This window comes from Mixophyes fleayi, chromosome 8 (assembly GCF_038048845.1).
Source record: "Mixophyes fleayi isolate aMixFle1 chromosome 8, aMixFle1.hap1, whole genome shotgun sequence".
In the NCBI taxonomy this organism is placed as follows: Eukaryota; Metazoa; Chordata; class Amphibia; order Anura; family Limnodynastidae; genus Mixophyes; species Mixophyes fleayi.
The window spans coordinates 131,590,020-131,608,122 of NC_134409.1; the positions used below are offsets into that span (position 1 = coordinate 131,590,020).

Below are 18,103 nucleotides of genomic sequence, written 5' to 3' on the forward strand. Positions count from 1 at the left end.
GTTTATAATCTCAGTCCGGACTCCTCTGCTGGAACAATTCCATGTGCAGTGAACTTTGTTACTGAGTAACACGTTTCACAGCATGTTTCAGTTTCTCAGAACTAAAATCAGAGTTTCTCAGCAAAAGAACAGGGCGATCAGCCAGTCACAGCGCAGCCAATCTGCAGGAAAACAGGAACCTGCGGGAACAAATCCCAGTTACACGTCACTTTCCCCACATCTGCTTTCAGCCTGGGTTTGTTTACAACATTTCTGGGAGCTTCGGGGACAAATGTGTTGTAATCACAGCACTAATACTATATTTTATATATAATGTTACCACAGTTATGGATATCCAACTTTTGCATAAACTATTACATAGGCAAGGATTAAACACTGTCATCTCTGAGAAAAAGTTAAGTTCTCAGAAAATGACATTTTTTGTCAATAGACAATTGAAAGAAGAGTATAGTACTGTTGTTTTTTTAAAATAAATATTATTATTATTGAAAACCCAGGATCAGTGCTTTCCTGCCCGAGAGCAAAAGCCTCAAATCCGGATAGGTTGTAGTCAACTTCAGGCTCTCCTGTAAAGAGGAAAGTCACCTCTGTCCCCGCTGAATCTTTACCCAGGGTCCAGAAAGGGGATGGGTCAGAGGTTCAGCAGGGATGGGAACCTCTGGGCTACATGTCCCCTAGATCTTGGGGATACAGTGCCCATAATGGCCTACCGCACCCTTCAATCCTAGTGGAAAAGGTTGGTATAGTATAAAATCATCCCCGCCCAGCCATAAGGGCAGGGAAAGGAGCAAAAGAAAAATTGGGATAAAAGTGCTCAGTGCCTTACTTTGTCACATGAGGTTTACCACCCCCCATGTGATTTTCTGGCACCCTTGTGTCGCTACTACAAGGGCACTATATCCTGAATGTTCCCAGCTCCTGCAGCCCCTGGCCTGAGGACCAAGCTCATCTGCCCACAATCCCTCCTACTGTCATGGCCAAAAGTTTTGAGAATAACACAAATATTATTTTTTTCACAAAGTCTGCTGCCTCCGTTTTTATGATGGCAAATTGCATATACTCCAGAATGTCATGAAGAGTGATCAGATGAATTGCAATTAATTTTAAAGTCCCTTTTTGCCATGACAATGAACTTTATCCCCAAAACAACATTTTCACTGCATTTCAGCCCTGCCACAAAAGGACCAGCTGACATCAGGTCAATGATTCTCTCGTTAACACAGGTGAGAGTGTTGACGAGGACCAGGCTGGAGATCACTCTGCCATACTGATTGAGTTAGAATAACAGACTGGAAGCTTTAAAAGGAGGGTGGTACTTGACATCATTGTTCTTCTGTTAACCATGGTTGTCTGCAAGGAAACACGAGCAGTCATCATTGCTTTGCACAAAAAGGGCTTCACAGGCAAGGATATTGCTGCTAGTATGATTGCATCTAAATCAATCATTTATCGGATCAGCAAGAACTTCAAGGAGAGAGGTTCAATAGTTGTGAAGAAGTCTTCAGTGTGCCCAAGAACGTCCAGCAAGCGCCAGGACCGTCTCCTAAAGTGCTTGATTGGGGCACCACCAGTGCAGAGTTTGCTCAGGAATGACAGTAGGCAGGTGTGAGTGCAGTAAGGCAAAGACTTTTGGAAGAAGGCCAGCAAAGAAGCCACTTCTCTCCAGAAAAAACATCAGGGACAGACTGATATTCTGCAAAAGGTACAGAGATTGGACTGCTGAGGACTGGGGTAAAGTCAATTTCTCTGATGAATCACCTTTCAGATTGTTTGGGCCACTTGGAAAAACGCTTGTCTGGAGAAGGAAAGGTGAGCGCTACCATTGGTCCTGTATCATGCCAACAGTAAAGCATCCTGAGACCATTCATGTGTGGGGTTGCTTCTCAGCCAAGGGAGTGGTCTCACTCACAATTTTGCCTAAGAACACAGCCATGAATAAATAATGGTACCAAAACATCCTACAAGAGCAACTTCTCCCAACCATCCCAGAACAGTTTGGTGACGAACAATGCCTTTTCCAGCATGACGGAGCACCGTGCCATAAGGCAAAATGGATAACTAATTGGCTCGGGGATCAAAACATTAAAATTTTGGATCCATGGCCAGGAAACTCCCCAGACCTTAATCCTATTGCCAATTTGTGGTCAATCCTCAAGAGGCGGGTGGACAAACAAAAACCCACAATTTCTGACAAACTTCAAGCATTGATTAGGCAAGAATGGGCGGCCATCAGTCAGTATGTGGCCCAGAAGTTGATTGACAGCATGCTAGGATGAATTGCAGAGGTCTTCAAAAGAAGGGTTAACACTGCAAATATTGACTCTTTGCATAAACTTAATTTATTTGTCAATAAAAGCCTTTGACACTTTAGAAATGCTTGTAATTTTACATCAGTAAACATCAGCAACATCTGACAAAAAATTATAAAAACACTGAAGCAGCAAACTTTGTGAAAACTAATATTTGTGTCATTCTCAAAACTTTTGCCCATGATTGTAGTACAGGGTTACACATTTTAGCCAAAAGGCCAAGAAGTGATATACTATTAGGATTGTTGACCCAGATAAGAGGCATTAGTCCGCCTTTTTCTAACAAAAAAGGGCTACCTAAGATATGTGCCTTCTTCTGGATATGCCGATTTTTAACCATGAGAGGGCTTTGTGGGCAGGGGTCCCTAACCACCACGCACATTCTATTTTGTGATTCCATGCGCCTACTTTTGCCAAAAGGCACCCAGTTTTACCGGGAACTACGTGGATATTTGGGCCAAGACAACACCATCTTTTGAGGTGCAGAGAATTGCCTCAGCCTATGGGGGGAGTCATCTGTATAGGGGGCATTCTTGCTGAGTACAGTTAAGTTGCATGAGTGTGATGTTTAGTTAGATGCGGTAATTTAAATGACCTTAAGGGTTTGAGAGGGAGCATTTATAAGTACATTTCCGGCTTTACGGAAGGGCACACAGCTTTTTTTTTTATCCCCGAAAAAGGTTTACCAGGATTTTGTCTTGATCTGTACTTTTGATAGAACGCATTGGACCTTCAAGTTCCCCTCTTTTCAGAGCAGAGTGGGGGGCCCGGGGGGCTACATCGTCAAGGCCAAACCCCGAACAAAGTTTTGCGCAGTTTTGCAATTGATCGTGGGTCATTTATGTTACGTAAGTAGCACATGTATGATACAAACCTATATCCTACACATATAACAGGTGAAATATGGTGCAAAACAAGTGCAAAGTACAAGGTGTGTTGTACACATTTCAGGAGGGAAGGTCCTCTACTTGCAGGATACATTTAAGCGCTAGGTAACTTTATATTGCAGGGGATTCTGGGATTTTTAGTTCAACAACATCTGATGCAAGCACTGTATTACCACCTATATTTTTAAAAACGAGCATCATTCTTATAGGCTTCACAATTGTAAGCTGTAAAGTGTCCACTAATCCATTCTATAGAGTAGAGAGTAGTTGATAATATATGGAGTATATGATTGGCTGTCCTGAAGATTCATGTCTGTCGCCCAATGTTTGAAGTCTTGGTCTCTGCTGAATGTATTCCGTGTAGCATTCCTGGCACCATATAGTAAATATATCTCAAGCTAGGACTACACACAGGATAAATCCACCCAGTGTGAGGCCGGAGAGAGCATACATCACATTCCGTACCCTAGAAAGCTGGGATCGTAAATAAGTTTAAAGTCGCAGTGTGAACAAAGTACCTTTTTAAAAAAATATGATTTGAATATTTTTTTTTCCTCTATATGACACAAAGATTCTCCCGCGGCTGAACGATGCTTTATTCCAAAGAGACATTTTCTGTTTAAGGAACCACAAGGCACATACTTACCAGCATTTATAACCGTTTCCAGGGACGCTGTGCGTGAGGTGGATTTATACACATTAAGGTCATTTATGAAATTGCAACAGAGCCCAGAGCTTCGGAAAATCGGCCTATAACTACTAGATCGCAGATCTTAATGGAAACGTACATAGCGATAGAGCAAAAACAGAACATTACAGTCCATCCTGCCACCACGTTCTGTTTAATCTCATTTATGTCTTACATTAATCATGAGTGGGGGAACTCTGGCGCTGTGTTGTTATTCGTGTCACTTTTTTGATGGTGTTTGAATGTTTTTATTACATTGGATGAAAGCAGGGGAGGGCAAATTTTAGCCTGGAGCAGCATCCTATTATGAATATTTTAAAGGGAAAAATATGCAGGTGACTTAGCTCAAGCTAGCAGCCTACTATGGGACCGGCCTGGGGGGCAGATGTTGCCCTGCCCCCCAGCACAACATGCCCTTGGATGATAGGCGGGTAGAAATGTGTTTTCCCGTACAATGTGTGCCTATCGCACCATCGTTCCCATTGCACCATCGTTTTCCTCGCACCATCATTCAAACTCAAACTGCAAGTTGGGAACAACGAGCAAGATGCTCTGCAGAATTCAAGGTTGTGGCTGAAAGCCACTACGATAAAACATCCCATCTTTTGAGACCGTCATCCCCTGGGGACACCGTCTGCTTCCAGACCCCTGTCTGGACTGGGAAGGGATGTTCCAACCAGCCCAACAGCTATGTGGTGCAATCTGACGGTGCTTTATATAACCCCAACAGGCTTCACCTCCTTGGGTGTGTCAGACAACACCTCCAACTTACCTGACACTGGCTGAACATAAAACAAGAGTAAATTTGAAAAATAAAAAAATGTAAAAGGTGTCTCCAGCGCAAACCTCAAAATGTACAGAATAAGCCAGCAGCCACCTATATGACAACTCTGATCCACCAATAAGTTAAAATCTATTTACTAAAAAAACAAATATATAGGCACGGCGCTAAAATAAATATAAACATATGCAATATTACATAAATATCTAATGATGTGTATATAGTCTTTACCAAATTTCACTGAAATACAATTTCTCCCATCGCTTCAGACCATAGCAGAAGACCGTCCAACATAAACCGATCTTGACAAGTACTGGTCAGTCTAGAACCATAATAGTTGATGACAGAGAGTCATTCTTTATATCTCATGTGTTCCTGTGACGTTATATGTCGGGGAAGAAAAAGTCACAGAGAAAACATCATAGTGCAGACTGTTATAAATGCAACTTGTGTTTATGAGGCTCATGATTCTTAACATGCAAAACCTCACGTCTCCCAGTGATAGTTCTCAATAATTTCCAAAATCCCCCCTAAGGGGTGCACACTTACGAGAATTACCTTAGATCATAAGCCTGTAGTATAAAATGTATAGTATGTCATGGGACTCCTAGTTCTTAGAGCACTAGGTGGTCACCCATCCAGAAAACAACCCAGCCAAACTCTGCTTAGCTTCCAAGATCTGACAAGACTGCGTTGTGGTACTCCTTCTTATTGCACTTCAATGGTCAGCAAGGATCCATATGCATATATATGTGAATAAGTGCATTATATTTATACTAAAAAAGATAATTTATTTCCAGGTATCCAGCATCTCACACTAAAAATCAAATATATATAAAAAATATGCAAAAATACATAAAGATCTTAGCGACAAATATCGACACATCACGTCCAAGTTGGACTCTTACCCTAAAGCAGATGGTATACAGCGTATAAACAGTGTAAGTGAAGAGACGGCTTTCTCTACTGACGCCCGCCAGGAAAAGAGCTGTACCGGACTGAGTGTGTACCCAACAGGCTGTTATAGTTGGTCTAGGGCATATCTTAGATCAACTTTAATTTTCAGTCTAATAATAAAGCTATCAAGTGCTATATTATCTAGCTAACAATTTAAAGTTTTATGTCTGTACCTTTGATCTTGTGGAGGACACGTGGTCAAGATAGAGGACTTTTTGCTTCTGGAAAGCCAAAAAGCTAATACAAATTTCCCTTTCACAATCATAGGTATATGTGGGCTATCCTATGCACGCATGAGTTGGGAATATATTGTAATGCTGTTATAGGCAGTGTTTAGAGGCACAGTTTGTGGAACATATTAACTTGAAAGCTGTCAAGACAAGGATATATGCCAAATATTTCCCTCAGGTCAGAGACCTATAAGCATCACCCTCTAGAATGTGATGCAGGCAGGAGTTAGCCCTCTGTTCTCTTCCGTTTTTTGGAGGAAAAAGGCTAAAACCAGTAAGTGATAGTTGAGGCGAGCCGGGAGGGGAGAAATCCCTATATGTAATAATTGAGTCCTAGAACCACCAGGTAAGCCTGGTTAGCAGACATGGATAAGAGCCAGTCTTTAGCATCTTCTCTGACCAAAGAGTTAGACTCGGCCTTAACCCATCTTACAAGCAAAACCCATCTTCTACTGTCCAAGTGGTTCTACCAGTCTATGATTCTGGTTTCTCCATTTTGTTGATAAGCTAGAGGGAGACCATAACATTTAGCATCATTAATTAAACTATGAGCTCCTAAAGAATTTTTACTTGTCTCCATAGGTTGGACAAATCCCACCCGATCCCTGTGGATCTAGTTAGGTAGAAGCCTTTTCAGTCTGTTAAACATGTCCACACTCAGGAGGGAAATAGTAGCTATAACACAAGTCAGGTTTTCCCTCTTTGTCCACTCTCGGATTAACCAGACATTTCCCTCTTCCAACCATCTCATCATGTTTCTATGCAGTGAGAGGAGCAAGGTCAGGACAAGGTTACACAATCACACCATATTCTAAATGTCCAGGACCGACAATTATATCATTAATAATACCTAGGGAATGTTTTTGTTTTTTTGGTGAGACAAAAAATAAATGTTATAAATTATTGCCTCTTCAGGTCTCAGTTGTTATTTTTTTTTTTTTGAAGAAGCGTAATTTTTTTATTTTGATCTTTTTGATCTTGGGCATTTGAATTTTTTGGATTTTCAGCTTCTTCAGCTTCTGCCCTTTTGCCTGGAGCTTCATTTTTTTTGATTTTAATTTGTCCTTTATGTTGGACAAGGTTTGTTTTGCTTTCATGATCGCCACCTTTTTCTTTCCTGTCTCTTTCTTCCCTCTCTTATCTTTTTCACTTTTTTCTCTCATGTCTTTAAACTTCTCTTTAAGCTGTTGTTTCTTTTTTTTAATTTTCTTAGTGACCTCATCTTTCACTTCCTTTGTCTTATTCATTTTTTCCTTCAATTTTGCTTTCAGCTTCTTTCCCTTTCCAGCCTTCTCCCTTCTCTTGTCCTTTGTTGTAACCTTTTTCTTTCTCTCTTCCTTTTCCTCTTTAAGATCTCCTTGTTCCTCACTCGCTTCCTCTTTCTCTTTGACATTTGTCATTTCGTTGTTTTTACTTGCAGATAGCAATTTATTGAAGAGGTTCCCTAACCCCTTCATTTTTTCCGGAATGGTCTTATCCGAATCCATACCATTGTCATTCTGAGTACCTTAAATTATCAAAGAGAAGCCATTAGTAAGGACTAACAAACAGCCCCCGCTTATTTATATACTATTTGTTGTTTTATGCCTGTGTTACGGACACAGAAAAAAATCATGAGAAAATGTAAGTTCAGAATAGCAAAAACATGGCACATTCTAGAGCTAGTTATGGAAACTGTGTTTGATTTCTTCCTGCTGATTGTTTTTAGTATAAAGCTCTGTCCTGATATCAATTAATATAAAATTAACATTTTTTTCTGCATATAACTGACTCGGAAACACTGTGGACTGTGATTTAGAGTTGGGCACTTTGTGGCATGCAAGAATACATTTTCTTACACTTCTGGCCACTAATGCCTGGAGAGGGGGATCAAGGGCGGGCATGTGTACGCGGAGTACTGTTGGCACATGACTAAGCAGGTTTTTATCCTTTGCCGTGGATTTATACCATGCAAAGTTTACTCCTCTCCACGAAGAACATGATCACCTACCCCCTTGACATTCACTCTGGAACCCTTGGTACTATTGTGGAACTACAAGTGCCAGCAAGGCATTGACTGCTTGGGCATGTTAGTCCAAGCGGCACACCGATTACCATAGAACAGGAAACACCAATGCCCACTGTCCGAAAACTCATCTGCTCTCAAATCATGGAAGACAGCAGCTTAGAATGATGAAGTACAATTTGTTTATTCACCCATAGAATGAAGGCAACGTTTCACTAACACAATACCTCCTATCATGCCCTGATATTACAACATTACCACAATCTGTAGGTAGCAACAATACTAACTAGTGAACCCCCAAAAGCTGACAGATATAAAAAATAGTACAAATATGAAATTGAAGGGCTTAGTTTCCAGTAAAGCCTCCTAGTCTGCTCTGTTCAGCAACAACATAACTAAGACCAGAGTTAATTTCTCTGACCCATGATAAGACTGCCATTGCTATAAGTAGCTAAATAAAAATATAATAATTATTACCTGGACGAGGGAGTTTATGGACAAGAACGGATCGGAGTTCCGAATCTTCATAATGTGGCTTAAATTTTCTGGTACCGTTCCATAGTTCTTCCTCGGTGGTCAGAAATTCTTGTTTGGCCTTTGAGCTGTTTAAAAAATAATGAGAACTGTCAGTAGATAATAGTGTACACAGCACATTTGAAAATTTAAAATGTTGACACTCATTGTACCTGAACATTGCTCAAGTCATAAAATTCTCCCCATACTATTATTTTTTTATTATTATCGTTTATTTATGAGGCGCCACAAAGTGTCCGCAGCCCCGTACATAGAACGTGGGGAAAACAGAACAAAACAAAATCAGGACACAGCCTACAGGGCATGACAATAACAAAGTGCAGTAAACTATCAACCCAGTAGAGCATAGGACAAAACAGGACATGGCATACAGGGCAGTAGAAATACAGTGCAGTAAGTTATCAATCCACTAGTACAAGGAGGTCTGTGTAGAGGGCAGGATACTGAGAAGCTCGCGAGAGCTAACAATCTAGAGGGGAGGGGCAGACAAACAAGATACACAAAGCAGAAATTGGGGGTGGAGGAAGTGGAGGACTGGGGGATGAAAATGATCTGGTGGTAAGATGATCAGAGGGATAAAGAGAATGAGGGTGAGGAGTACTAAGACTGGTGAAGAAGGATCTTGACGGAGAGGAGATAGAAGAGACAGCGGAAGGGTAAGCAAATGGGTTTTAAGGGAGTGTTTGAAGGTGTGCATGCTAGGAGATAGCCTGATAGAGTGAGGGAGATCATTCCAGAGAAGGGGGGCAGCACGGGAGAAGTCTTGAATGTAAGCATGAGACAAGGTAACCAGATGAGAGATCAGGCGGCGTTCATTAGCTGACCTAAGGGGGCGAGATGGTGTATGAATGGAGAGGAGATCGGAGACGTAAGGAGCAGTGGAGTTAGAGAGGGCTTTGTAGGTGAGGAGTTTTAAGAGGATCCTGTGGCAGAGGGGGAGCCAGTGCAGTGCTTGAAAGAGAGGGGAGGCAGATGGAGTTCGGCAGGAGAGGAAGATAAGTCGGTCTGCAGCGTTGAGGATGGACTGAAGAGGAGCGAGACGGTTGCGGGGGAGGCCAATAAGGAGGATGTTGCAGTAATCAAGGTGGGAAATAATCAAGGCGTGGATGAGAGTTTTGATGGCATCGATGGAGAGGAAGGGTCTGATACGAGCTATATTGCGGAGGTGAAATCCGCAGGATTGCGTGAGGAAATGTATGTGGGGGCAAATGATAGGGAGGCATCAAGGATGACACACAGGCAACCCTACTTGTGGCAGAGAGGAGATGATAGTATTACCAATAGTGATGGAGAGGGTCGGAGGTGGGGAGTGGAGGGAAGACAATAAGTTCAGATTTGGCCATGTTTAGTTTGAGGAAACAATGGGACATCCAGGAGAAGATGGCAGCGAGGCAGCGGGACACTTTTGAGAGGACAGAAGGGGAGACGTCAGGAGAGGAGAGGTAGATTTGGGTGTCATCGGCATAGAGGTGGTACTGGAAGCCGAAGGAACTGATAAGTTCACCCAGTAAGGTGGTGTACAGAGAGAAGAGCAAAGGGCCAAGGACTGAGCCCTGAGGGACACTAACTGAGAAAGAGTGATTAGAGAGATAGGAGGTGAACCATGAGAGGACAATGTCAGAAAGAAGATATTTGAGGTCAGCGTACCTTTAAAATGTAATATAATGCATAAATAATGTTAGTAACTTACTAGACACGTAGGAATAGCCAAAATCCTCCGGCCAGTGCGAGGAACATGAAACAGGTCCCAGCCACCATAACTTTAGATAAGATGGGTCGATGTGGAATCACTGCTCAGGAAAGAAAGAGTATTCCGATGAGAGAATCACATGATAAACTTATAGATGTGTAAGGAGAAAATAGATATGGGACAGGGTAACATTTATAGAGACAATTCTTATCTGTAAGGATTTGTGTGAAGTGTGAAGGTGCCTACATAGGAATCGTGTGCACTTTAGGAGACAAATAATGTAATTTTAATCCAATATGGTAATTACTATTATATGAGACTTGGTGCAGGACAAGAAATAAAACAATTACTGTACCTATATCCCAGGATCTCTTTACAATGGAATGCACGTAGGAAGCCACTGTGGGTTCTTTAAAAATAAACAGAAACATATACATAAATATATATATATATATATATATATATATATCAATTGGTCACTGATATGGAACTACACTCGGGTAAAACATAATATAGGAAAAAGCCCTGAAAAAGATCTGAAAGAGCAACAACTGTAGGGAAAGAGCAACTAGTGAAGGGGAAAAGGAGGGTGATGGCAGATTGCAAAAAGTTACATGACAAATATAGACTTACCTTCTGCTTGCAGGAAATCCATATGGGATAAGTTGTTATCTGAAAACAAAAATACATTGAATTCAAACCCTATTAAGCACATGTGTTTTATGTATGAAGAAGAATAGAAAGGTTGAAATGAATGCAGTGTATGGTTGGAAATACTAGTCGGCAGGACTTCAAAGCGCCATTATTCCATTATTACCATCTTAGCCCACAGTCCCACAAGTGGTTGCACAGAGCATTTACATAGGGGCAGTGCCACGTCCCAAAAGCGGAAAGTGGGCGTGTCCCTTGTAATGCATTCAGTGGACACAAAGCAGAAACAGTTAAAATAAACAGTTAAAACATAGTATTAAAGAAAACGAAAAGATCAACAAGATTATATATAACATATAACATATAAGTTGAATTATTTTTTTTAACTTAAAGAATACATTCTGTTTTCTTTATTTTTATAATTAAACATAATGTAAACAGTACTGCAATAAACAAATATGTATTCAAGGAATAAAGCAATTTTTGAATTCCTTTGCTTTGGTAACGTTATAATGAACAGGAATTGCTCTGGCACTTGTACCGCCACTATATCAGATAAATAAGCTTTTGGCAGCGACACTTAACGCCGGCAGGTAAACCCTTTGACTGTTTTTGCCACCAATAGGGCTCTTAATCTTTGGATAAATAGCCCCCTAATCCTAAATAAATTGGTTAAGCAATCCTCACTGAAAGAAATTCATACAAATAAATTCTCTATTACCATCTCCTGTCATAATGGGACGCCCGTAGGTCCAGAAGTTGAACGCAGTCAACAGTATAACAATTTTGAAAAGTATTAACGCCATTTCAAGTCTCAATGATAACGCCTCCTCTGCTTCTAGTTATCTGACCCTCACATGGTGAGATATCTGCATAGTACTCACTGACAACAATGGGATACATTCTAGAATCTGTGATGTAATAATGAAAACTATGACCTATACTATGTAGCTGGCCAGCTTGAATTAGGTTCAATATGTTTGTTTGTTCTGTTTTATAATTGCTGGAAATATCTTTCACATCCATGTGTTAAATGGTAGTTGCCTACTCTCCCGAGTTTCTAGACGTTCTCATGGACTCCCGCATCCTACCCATTTCCCCATTGACAATGGTGCTGCTTACTGAAGCAAATCACAGCAAATTGCGTTATCCTGGCCCCCCGGGGGGACCCCAACTGCTGTGCTGGACAGTGGCAGCCATTTTCTTGTAGCACACCCCCTGTTTATTTTACTGTCCCAGAGGAGGTGGACTACTAGAAAATGGCCACTGCTCCCCAGCAGACAGGTGTAGTCATTACTTGTTTACTTTTGGGGAGGTTCAAGTGACAAGTGCTGAGGGGGCTTGGTGATGTGATTAGTTTATAATAATGTTCACTCTTAATAAATAGGCCTATTCCACTCTAACCAGCCCTAACATTCATTTATACATACATGTCTATTCTCCTGGATTTTCCGGGAGGATCCTGAATTTCTTGGAGTCATCCCAGACTCCCGGAAGAGTAGACAACCTTGTGGATCTTGGTGGTGGCGGGAGCGGGGATTAATGATGCGATTGCGCCATTAAGCCATGCCCCCCACTAAGCAATGCTCTAATATCAGCATGTCATAGCATGGGGGTGGGGCCGTGGTGGCGCAATATCATCACCACGCCCCCACCTGCATGTGTCACATGACAAATAGGCAGGTATGAGCAATTAATCTATTGACTTTTAGTTTAACCTCCCGCTAAAGCTGAGGAATTGCGTTTCGGGGAGAAATGGAACTGAGATGGAATTTGGTTGTGTGGACACATGACCTCAATTAATCTGCTAAATCCTGGTGCATTGATGGTGGAAACTGGACGCACATCCAGCGCTAACATGGCTGCCATGGCTTCAGTGATCCGCTGTGCACCAGGATGCAGGCTGTCATCCCTGCAGTCGTTGCTTCACAGACAGTTGTTTGAAACTAAGCTTAGTTTTCTTGGTCCCCTTCTGTATAGTGCGCAAGGATTCCTCTTGGGAGCCATGGATTGCATTGCTGGACTAGTACTAATAATGCTGGACTGCTTGTTACTAGGTGTAACCCCCCTCTGGTGTTGTGTTCACACCCCCAGTGACTGAGTGTGTGTCCCTGCACTAGGACCCAGAGGAGACACACTGAGAATGTTGCTTAGCAACATCAGGCTGATATGAGCTGAGGGGATCTGTGGGGTGAGGGACAGTCAGGGCCTGGGACAGAGGGGAGGAAGTGCTGGGGCCCCTCAGTGTAGTCTGGGGGCTGGTCCATCACCTGCTGCCACAGGGGCCATAGTACAACATCACTGACATAGTACCAGTGACAGGGGGCAGATATCAGGGATAAGTTACCTCAGAAAGTGACAGGATGAGAGAAAGGAGAGACAGCAAATATAGAGATATTACCCCCTCAGAGGAGGGGTGATATATAATACCCCCCAGGAGGAGGGGTGAGAGATAATACCCCCCAGGAGGATGGGTGAGAGATAATACCCCTCAGGAGGAGGGGTGATATATAATACCCCCCAGGAGGAGGGGTGAGAGATAATACCCCCCAGGAGGATGGGTGATATATAATACCCCCTCAGAGGAGGGGTGATATATAATACCCCCCAGGAGGAGGGGTGAGAGATAATACCCCTCAGGAGGAGGGGTGATATATAATACCCCCCATGAGGAGGGGTGAGAGATAATACCCCCCAGGAGGATGGGTGAGAGATAATACCCCTCAGGAGGAGGGGTGATATATAATACCCCCCAGGAGGAGGGGTGAGAGATAATACCCCCCAGGAGGATGGGTGAGAGATAATACCCCTCAGGAGGAGGGGTGATATATAATACCCCCCAGGAGGAGGGATGAGAGATAATACCCCCCAGGAGGATGGGTGAGAGATAATACCCCTCAGGAGGAGGGGTGATATATAATACCCCCCAGGAGGAGGGGTGAGAGATATTACCCCCTCAGAGGAGGGGTGATATATAATACCCCCCAGGTGGAGGGGTGAGAGATATTACCCCCCAGGAGGAGGGGTGAGAGATATTAACCCTGTAGAGTAGGGTAGAGAGAAATTACCCCCACAGAGGAGGGGTGGGATATATAATACCCCTGCAGAGAGATATTACAGAGGAAAGGTGAGGGATATTACCCCTGCAGAGGAGGGGTGAGAGATAAAACCCCCGCAGAGAAGGGGTTAGAGTGAGATGAGGGTGAGCTAGAGAGCCACCATTTTGGGTTTGACTGCCCCATTAATACTCTGTCCATGTAGCCCTTAAGAACTGTGCAGGAGGAGACAGGAGATGTATATAGGAACTGTACATATTTACTTTCTTAATGCAACCTTTTAAGAATGTGCTGGAGTGAAGGAGTGTAAAGAGTTTATTTTGCAATATAGAAATGGACTTGTGCTCGAATTATTGAGACATCTGATTGCACTGCACCAGCCAGTTACATCACCTGTGTCCCAACATCTTCAGAGACTTTGTAAAATTAACCTGCTTGTGCCGGGCCCCTCTGGTCATCTACAGTCAGGAGCGAGCCAGGGCTGAGAAGAAGGTGCGCTGCCTAAACTGTGCACCTCAGCACTACACACAGTGACAGGGGGTTACACATGATTTTCCACCTTTTGATAATCTACTTGAATGAACTCGCTGCAAATAACATAACAGGGAGATTGTAAGCTTGTGAGCAGGGCCCTCTTACCTCTCTGTCTGTCTGAATTACCCAGTATTGTTTTATTACTGTGCTCTTCCCAATTATAAATCGCTTCGGAATTTGCTGGCACTATATAAATTAATGATAATGATGATGATGATGATGAAGGTAGGACTACAGATGCCTTGACAAATGTTGTCTGGGTTGGGATAAAAATATTTCCACATGCAAGAGGTGGATTTTTTGGTCTTTTTACCAAGGCATGATAATGCATTTATCATGGGCATGAGGTGGTACCACTGGTGACTGACCTACTTAGACACAGTCATCATTCTCCTCATTATCTTGTTCAAGGACAACACATTGTAATAATTATCCCCCTCATCCTGTTGCACATTAGCAAGTTCCAAAATAACATCCTCCATGTCTAAATCATTGTCATTACTACTCATCCTCACATTTACAAAGGTATACAGTAGACAGCTAGACATTCATTTGGTCAACATTCAGAAAGTCAACAACATTACATGGACAAAGCAAATGTCTACAGTATTATTAAGTCTACAATTCAAATGTAGACAATATTATATGGTTAGGGTTAGCGATGGGGTTAGGGGTAAGGTTAGGGATCCGTGCTTGACAACAGAAGTAATGCTACTTGACGTTGAAGTTGTAGCTGCCACCACACCATGAGAATGCCCAATGAGATTAGGAAAGGAGGGACTGTTACCTGTAATGTAGACACTGCTCCACAATATCATTTAAATTAATACAATTGGTTCATTAAAGAAAATGTTTTATTTGGATTCTGCTGTCAAACACAGCGCCCTGTCTTTTGGCTGCTTACTAGTACAGATGTGATACTGCCCCTCACACAGTTGCCGTCACAGTCAAACACTTGGATTTTAAAATCAAGAGATATTTTTTTTTGGGGGGGGGGGGGGGGGGGGTGTATTGCTGAAAGCAGGCTATTCTCTGTTTCGTTGACTTCACTAAGAAGCATACCGGTGTCAATCTGTTGGAAAAACTCAGGAATTTAATAGCAAAATGGCTCACCCCACTATGACTCTCCCCAGGATTCCTCATTGACCATAATGGAGTGAACAATGTGTGTGCATTACCACTAGGTGATATCCAACATGTAGGATGCTTTGTAGACAAACTTGGTTGTACAGAATTTTGTAAAAATGTAAGGTTGGTGCAGGAGATGCCTTCTGTGGCCCGTAAAATTTCTGGGCATTTTCGGCATTCAGCAACCGCATGTAAATCATTGAAGCAGCTGCAAATAAAATGACCTGCCATGCCACCAACTGAAGACGGTATGCAGTCGACTGCTAGACATTCATTTGGTCGACATTCAGAAAGTCGACAACATTAGGTCGACAACTCAAGGGTCGACAGTATTTTTATGTAGACAATTCAATGTTGATAGTATCAATAGGTTGACAATTAGGTCTATAATTCACATGGTCGACAGTATTATTAGATTGACAATTCAAATGTAGACAGAATTATATGTTTTTTTGCATGTACCTCCACCTCCGAGCAGGAGATGGGGAATCAAGGAACTATAGCATTACAGTTTTAGGCTATTAGCCGTGTACAACACCAGCAAACGAGGTATCACATTTAGTTTTAAGTGATTCACGGGGGGAATATTAAATCGCATTAGGTTTAAGTTATCTGGTACTGAACACTGCCGAAAACATTGATTGTGTTATTTATATGATCTATTCTGCTACATCTTATAAATATACCAATATTGTAAATCCAGATTCACCGACGCATTTACAATATATATGCAGCACATATTAATATTGAATTAGTGGCAAAAATGACATGGAAGTGCACTTACCCTTAGTACTAGAACAGTGGACACAAATTTGGACAATTTTTAACTTACAACCTATATATGCCTTGTCTGTTCACTTTATACCTATCCTTTGCCCCTTATCTCTTAATTTGGAGAATTGTATTCACTAATTTAGGGAAAGTAAGACAAACCCCTTCCCCCATCCTAGGGAGCGCTAATCCAGCGTCAAGTAAAATATTAAATATTTAAGGTTGGGGTTAGTGATAGGGTTAGGAATACTATTGTCAACCTAATAGTACTGTCTATATTTGAATTTTCAACCTAATAATACTGTTGAAGTCATTATTGTCGAATTTCCAACCCTATCTATATTGTGGTGTCGACCATATTATTGTAGACCATGTAACTTTCGAACATATATATCACATCCAGCAAGAGGTAGTAATGAGGTGGAATTCGACTCTTTAAATGCACCTTCACAACGACTTCAGTCTCATTTAAATAGTCTCATCCTGCAAAGTGAATTATTGTTGTTTGCAGTAGGTGTAAAACTAGACACATTGATGTACCTAGCCCACACACAGCAAGGAAAAACCCCTGATCTGCTTAGCTCCATTCATCCCCTTCCCCCACTTGTTAGACAAATTTTGAAGACATAGTTCTGTTGTGTTTATGGCGCTCCTCAATTTCAGAAACACAACGAGAGATGAACTTCCCTCTCCTGCTCGGCGCCTCTTGTCCACCCGCACCTTCATTTCCCCCACTAAGTTCAAACTTAGACCACAAGTTGAAAACAACGAGCAAGATGCTCTGTAGAATTCCAGGTTGCAGCGACTCATGATAAAACATCCCATCGTCTGAGACCGTCATCCCTTGGGCAGATCTTCCCCATCCAGACCCCTGTAGGGTTTGATAGAGCCGGGACTGGGCAGGGATGTTCCAACCGGCCCAACAGCTATGTGGTGCAATCTGACTGCTTTTTATAAGCCCAATAGGCGTCGCCTCTGAGGGTGTCAGAACACCCCTCACCATGGACAGTGGGTCCCCCGGAGAAACATCTATTGGTGTGTAGGACAGTTCCATCCCCCTGCCCAATAGTGAACCTGTTCAGACAAACGGACACACCACTAGCCCCATTCATTGTCACCAGGTCTGGGAGAATTTTCAGGACTAATCCAAAATTCCAGGACTATGTTAGTTAACCTCCTATTTTCTCAGTTCATGTTTGTTCTGCGTTGCACACTGTTCCAGCGTTAAACACCTGTCACACTGTCTTATACCCACACACCTGTTTCCTGTTCTTTATGTAACAAAAGGAAGGGATGTCGATGTATGCTGTATGTGTATGGTGGAACTTTAATCATTGCCATCCACTTGTTAGAGTGTGTGTTGTGTAGTGTTGTGTTGTACAGGAAAGGTCCCTGCAGCCATGTTCTTTTCAGCATGACTGCAGCTAGTACAGGGACACTTCCGCAGCTCTCCAGAAATGGTGATTTGCACACAGACCCCTTTACAAGTGCAGCTTATCCATTCACTAAGAACCAGTAACATTATTAAGGTTCTTTGCCATGTGTAGGTGAGGTGTCCACTGCAAATACCGAAGGACTTTAAATTACCCATATTTAAAATAAGCATTTACCATCCCAAACCAAAAAAGTGTAGAACTAGTTACCTGACCAATGTCTCTCTTAAATCAGGACTTCAAGCATTTAGCTAAAATTACGGCTTCCAGACTGTGAAAAATAATCTGGAGAGTCCGTCATTCTCTCAGTGTTATGTCCAATAAGAATACTAAGTGTAGTGGGATGATACCACCCATGGATCAAGCAGTATGTGGGTGAGGATCACTTTTAGCATTCACAGCACCTATTTACAGTAATAGAAAATAATGGGGAAAACACCAAAAAGGCC

At 42.2% G+C, this 18,103-nt stretch overlaps 1 protein-coding gene across 1 annotated transcript; it reads right to left on the minus strand.

Annotated features, from left to right (window-relative positions):
* Nucleotides 1-6,506: 6,506 nt before the first annotated feature.
* On the minus strand, nucleotides 6,507-11,951 carry LOC142100196 (uncharacterized). The gene is made up of 5 exons (XM_075184135.1): nucleotides 11,855-11,951; nucleotides 10,715-10,753; nucleotides 10,082-10,181; nucleotides 8,335-8,459; nucleotides 6,507-7,359 (listed from the first exon to the last, which is right to left on the minus strand). The coding sequence occupies exons 2-5, from the start codon at nucleotides 10,734-10,736 to the stop codon at nucleotides 6,764-6,766; spliced, it is 843 nt and encodes a 280-aa protein (XP_075040236.1). The 5' UTR covers nucleotides 10,737-10,753; nucleotides 11,855-11,951; the 3' UTR covers nucleotides 6,507-6,763.
* Between the last annotated feature and the right edge of the window lie 6,152 nt (nucleotides 11,952-18,103).